The 5,466-nt window shown below is 66.3% G+C and overlaps 2 protein-coding genes across 2 annotated transcripts in view; one reads left to right on the plus strand and one right to left on the minus strand.

Annotated features, from left to right (window-relative positions):
- Positions 1 to 5,466, plus strand: part of LOC102751332 (chromosome unknown open reading frame, human C1orf226) — an 18,445-nt gene that overhangs the window by 8,020 nt on the left and 4,959 nt on the right. The window lies entirely within an intron of this gene.
- LOC102751987 (chromosome unknown open reading frame, human C1orf111) lies at positions 2,950 to 5,457 on the minus strand. The gene is made up of 3 exons (XM_006763169.2): positions 4,805 to 5,457; positions 4,259 to 4,363; positions 2,950 to 3,833 (listed from the first exon to the last, which is right to left on the minus strand). The coding sequence occupies exons 1-3, from the start codon at positions 4,905 to 4,907 to the stop codon at positions 3,334 to 3,336; spliced, it is 708 nt and encodes a 235-aa protein (XP_006763232.1). The 5' UTR covers positions 4,908 to 5,457; the 3' UTR covers positions 2,950 to 3,333.

Below are 5,466 nucleotides of genomic sequence, written 5' to 3' on the forward strand. Positions count from 1 at the left end.
GGCCCGCTGGCTTCTTGCCGTGTCTGTGAGGCCTGAGCCACAAGCTGCCCTTCATGTGGTCCGACGGGAGGGAGGCATGCACCCCAGGGCCGTGTGTCTGGGCGCCAGGGCTGCCGCTGCCTCACCGGCCTCCAGAAGCAGGTCCCCTGCAGGTGGCGGTGGCTGAGCTTGGGAGTGACAGACAGGAGAGTCAGGGGACCTGCTCCCGGACGTTCTCTGCACCAGCGTGAGTGTCTCCCAGGAGACAGCGTGGCCGTGGTCAGGCCCTGCTGTGGGGGCGGGGACTGCCTCTGCTGCTATACCACCCTTCTCCCGCCCACAACCCCTGTGAGTGAGCCATCCACCAGAGGTAGAGGCTGTCCCCTGTCCTCTGTGTCCCGCAATGAATCCTCGCCCCACCCCTCTGCTGGTCCCTCCACTGGGGAGTGGTGGTCAGTTCTTACTGCAAAATACCCACTGATGGCTGGTAGCTGACCTGCTATGACCAGGGTCCGGAATCACTGCCACTTATCAAGACCCCAGCCACGGCCCTGCCTAGGCTCCGTGGGCTGGGCCTCGAGCGCACCTGGGCAGTCCTCTCACCTGAGCCACCTGGGCCTCGCCCACGCGAGACTGCTGGTGGCCGGGCAGTGGGACAGGCTCCTGTGCTGCCTGAGGGTCGGTCAGTCAGAGGGGGTCCTGAACCCTGACATGTCGGAGGCGGCCAGACCATCCAGGCGAGATGCAGCGGTCAGCCTGTGGGGCACCACGCGCCGGCAGGACATGTGCGTGTGTGCACGTGTGTGTGCACGCGCATGTGTGTGCGTGCGCACGCGTGCGCATGTGCGGTGTGCACATGTGGGAGGGAAGGGGCGCGTGTCAGCGTGTGAGAGTGACGGACAGGAAAGGACAGATGTCCAGCGTGTGCACCAGTCAAGAGGGTGGCCTGTGTGTTTGCTTCCTCTTCCAGTTCACCACTGGAGGTGGGGGCGGACCTCGAGGGAGGGAGGGAGCAGAGATATGAGACCTGGCACCCGAGGGAGGACATGGGCCACGGGGGCTCCAGAGCGGGTCGCCTTCAGTCCCAGAGCTGAGCTCGGGGCAGGCCTGGCTCTGAGGCCAGGGACGGGGTGACGAGGTGGCCATTGGACATGATGGGTAAGGAGGGGGCAGTTTGTAAGAGGGCCCTGAGGAGCCGTGGAGGGGACAGCATTGGGGACACGGCTCCCGGGCTGCTGCTGGACCCCGGACCCCCGGCCCTCCGAGTGCCCCTGGGACCCGAGACCGCCGCCCCGCCCTCCCCAGGACGAGGAGGCAGCACTGGGTGGAGCTGGGACGTGGGCAGGTGAGGGCCGGCCCTGTCCTCCTCCCGCCTTGCCTCTTGCTCTGAGCCCAGCCTGCTCTCCATCCTGCTCTGCTGCATGGAGGACGCGTGGACATGGGTGCAGGCCTTGGGGTCCAGCCCACGAGGCCTGCAGTGCGGACAGACGGACAGCCCTCCTCGCGGGGCCCCGCACAGCCCTCGCCGCCTGCTTCTCTCCGCTGCTCCTGTGCGGGGTTCTCTTGCCCACTCCGCCTGGCTCCTGCCCCCCACGGCTGTGTGGGTGACTGGGCCCGCGCTCCAGACGCTTCTTCGTGTAAGTGCACTTACTCCGGGGCCGCCTGCGCCTGCCGGCTCCGCTAATAAACCTTCTTTCTCAACGCTCTCCTGCGTCCTCTTGCTCTGCTCCCCCGGCCCTGGCCCGTGACGCTCCCGGCTGAGGTTCGAGGGAGAATTCACGTGGCTCACGGTTGTGTGGACACGGACGACCCGCAGGCTCGCGCAGGGACACCTTTGCTTTCCGGGGGACCCGTGTCCCTGCCGGGCATGTCTGTCAGGAGGGAGGGGTGTTGGCAGGTGGTGGGCGGAGCCGTGCCCACAGGTGTCTCACCTTTTCTGCCTCAGCGTGGCGCGGAGGCAGCAGCCAGTTTGAGTGCTTGGGGAAGCATGGCGTCAGCTGTTTGTGGTAAAGCTAAGACCACCAGGCGCCAGGAGCCCGCTGGGTCCCTGACTAGATGTCTCGTGTGAGGTCGGCTGGGTCGGAGTGGGTCTGCTCCAGGGCGCGCAGGCTGCCCAGCCGAGGACTGTGGAGGGCGGGCGGGAAGGGACAGCGCGGGTGAGTCAGCAGCCGAGAAGCCAGACTTCGGTCGGCACTTTCAGCCACTTGGAAGGCAGAGGCTGGTGGGGGGACGTGGTGGGGCCCAGGCCTGCAGGGAAGTCGGGGCTCAGGGCGGCCGGTGGCCTGTGAGCGGGGATCAAGTGCACCGCGTGGCGCGATGTGAGGATGGGGAGGCTTCGTTCTGAGACGCCCTGCGGGGCGGGGCGGAGAAGCCACTGGGGCTTGCTGGGAACACTCTCCGCATCCCAGGTCCCAGGGAGGCCACACAGTGCGACAGCGGCGAGCACCTGTCCTTAGGGTGAAACCTGGACTTGGCACCTGCTGGGCAGCGGGGGAAGGTGCCATGGCCTGGGCTTCCTTCTTTTACCACAAACTCTGCCTGTGGCTAGGGCACGGCGGGCAGGGGGTGAGGGCGTGATCTGGGCGGGCAGAGGACACAAGAGGGGTGGCAGCCATATCTCTCCCAGCTCCCACAGACCTGGGTGAGGCCCGGAGCAGCCTCCCTGCCCCGCCCCGCCCCCTCCACTCCCTCCCTCCAGGGCCTGTTGAGGGGGTCACGGTGAGCAGCGAGGGCTCAGGGGGCTTTTCCATCCTGGGCACCGGAGGGCAGAGTGAGCACAGAGCTACTCGTCTGCCCCCAGGGAACCAGGTCCCGGGCAAGGTCAGGGCTGCCTGGGACCACCAGCCCCAGAGTGGACAGGCCAGGGCCCGGCTGGAGCTGCAGGTCAAGGTGACTTCAGGCCGCTGGTTGGATCGGGGGAGGGTGGGCAGAGGAGCAGGCATGGGTGTGGGGCTGGGGTGTGGGCCCAGCTTTGCAGATGGTGACAGCAGGAGCGTGGTCAGCTTCTGGGGGCCTCCCGAGGACCTGCTGGGAGGCAGGACGGGGAGGGTCTCACCCTCAGGCAGCCTCACAGACACGAGGCCCTTCCCTGAAAAGTCCCCCGGGGCTGGCAGCACGGGTCTGGGCACTCACTGAGAGCTGCCATCTAGCGGTTCTCCCCGAACCTTCGGTGGTGTCGAGACGGGGTGTGGGCCTGGGGTTGCTAGGCAACTGGTCGCCAAAGGGGATGGAACATGGATGGGACTGACGGACAGCGGGCAGTGCCGGTGACGGAGACGACATGGGGCTGTGCTAACGGGTTTATTGGCCTCTCCCTGGGAGCAGTGAGGCTCTGCTGCCGCCCGAGCTGCCCGGCTACTTGCGGGCCTGGCCGCCGCCCAAAGGCAGCCTGTCTGCGGGCCGGGCCCAGAGCGCCTTGAGCTTGCGGTAGAAGACGCGGCAGCTGAAGCCCTCCCTGAAGCCGCACTGGATGTGGCTCTTGAGGGAGCACAGGGTAGGGTACATGCGGCAGCAGGCCGCGCACTTGAAGCCGGTCTGCTGGGCTGGGAGCCCCCGGGAGGCCCTCAGGATGTCCTGGGAGCTGATGTGGTCGGCGTCCCCATGCCGGGCCTTGGCCTCGCGGGGGCCGGGGTTCTCGGGGGAGGAAGAGGACGAGCGCAGGCTGTCGGCCGTGTCCTCCAGGAGGCAGCTGTCGCCCCGGCCCTCGTCCCGCGGCAGCTCGGGGAAGCTGTGGGCCTCCCAGGGGCTCTCCTTGTCCACGCACACGAAGTAGCTGTAAGGGGAGAACCACGGCCGGTAGATGGTGCAGCTCCGCCTCGGCTGCTCCCCATTCTGGGGGTCCCCCAGCATGCAGTCTGCAAAGGAAAGGGCCTGGTCTGAGCCTGGGTGCGGGCGGAGGCATGGGCAGCAGCAGGCGGGCAGGGGCCTCCCCATCTCCTGCTGGGAAGGGCGGTGTGATCGGTGGGTGGAGGCCCCCGTCACCGTCCCGGCAGCTCCCAGGTGCTCCTCTAGGGACAGGCAGATGGACGGCGCAGCAGCCAGCCCTGGACCTCCAAAGGCCCTTGTCTGCCACCAGGATGTGACCATCACTCCCACCGCAGGTCCCTGCCACAGCCCAGGAGGCAGGCCTGGGAAGTGGGAGAGGAGAGGCCGGAGGCCTGTGCAGCCTGGGTCTCTGGGAGGGAAGACCAGAGAGGAGGCTGCATGGGGAAGGCAGCACCTGACACCTGCCCCAGGGGCAGCCCCGGACCTTCTCCCATACCTGTGCCAGGGGGCTCACCTGGTGAGAGCACCACCCCTTGCCGCAGAGCGCTGCTCGGGTGCTGGGGCAGCGGGGCCTGCGCTGGGCTGGGTGCCTCCGTGGGGAACGTGGTCTTGGCAATGTCTGGGGGCAGAGGAGATGCTCTTGGAACTGAGTGAGGGTGGGAGTCCTCCTCCTGGACCCACCAAGACATACCACCAGGCCCCGCTCGGTGCGTTGGCACCAAGCGGCAGTGAAACAGTGGCCTCCTCTCCTGCCCCTGCGAGGGTCTGGCCACGGGCCGTGTGGCTGTGACGTGGCCCCTCCTGAGGACAAGAGGAGACTTCTCCTATGGAAACGTCTCCCCCCACAGCAGGGTGCAGGGGACCCGCTGCCATCACCTGGGGGTGCTGGGGCTTGGATCAGAAGCTCCCAGGACAGTGGCCCCGCTCGGTCTAGCCAGGTGTCTCGGTGCCTGAGCTGGGGCCGCAGGTGTGGAGAGCGTGCCCCTGTGCACGACCTGGTAGAACCTCCCACTAAAGGCCTCAAACCCTGCATTTCTGTGGCCATCCTGGCAGGACCCACCTGGCAAGCTGGGGCCCCGTGGGGACATGAGGTCAGGAAAGGTGCCCAGGGCCGAGGAGGAGACCCGGGGCCCCGAGATGCTGAGGAGTGAGAAGCTCTCCATACTCGGACTGTTGCCGGGCACTCGGTCACACGCCTGCCCCAGGGGGCTCCGGCGTTGTCCGGGCGACAAGCATTCTGAGCACAGGTGACCTCACAAGCAGGCCCCAGCATTCCACCTCGGCCGGCTCACCCTCAGGGTCTGTGGCAAGAAAAGACCAACCTTTGCAGAGACGTGCCACCTGTGGCTCCTCGCAGCCACCTTGATGGAGGGTCCCGGCGCGAGGGGCACGCAGGCCACTCGGCTCCTTCATTACGTTTGTGTCACTGTCGCCCCAGCTCTGGGAACCTCTGTCCTCTGCGATCCTCCCTGCTCTTCTCCATCACCTGCTCGGCCTCAGCCCGACCTCTGCCAGTGGTGTTCTGTCATTTTAGTTTCTGGGTTTTTTCCCCAGTTTGGGTACATTTTTTACATGTTCTTTGGAAATAATTCCAAACTTATAAAAAGTTGCAAAAATAAAATTAGTACAAAGAACATGCATAGGCCCTGTCCCCAGATTCTCCTAACGCTACCATTCCCCCGTTCTGAGGGCCCCTCCCTCCCTCTGTGTGCAGGGCTCACT

Source organism: Myotis davidii, unplaced genomic scaffold (assembly GCF_000327345.1).
Source record: "Myotis davidii unplaced genomic scaffold, ASM32734v1 scaffold1059, whole genome shotgun sequence".
Classification (NCBI taxonomy): Eukaryota; Metazoa; Chordata; class Mammalia; order Chiroptera; family Vespertilionidae; genus Myotis; species Myotis davidii.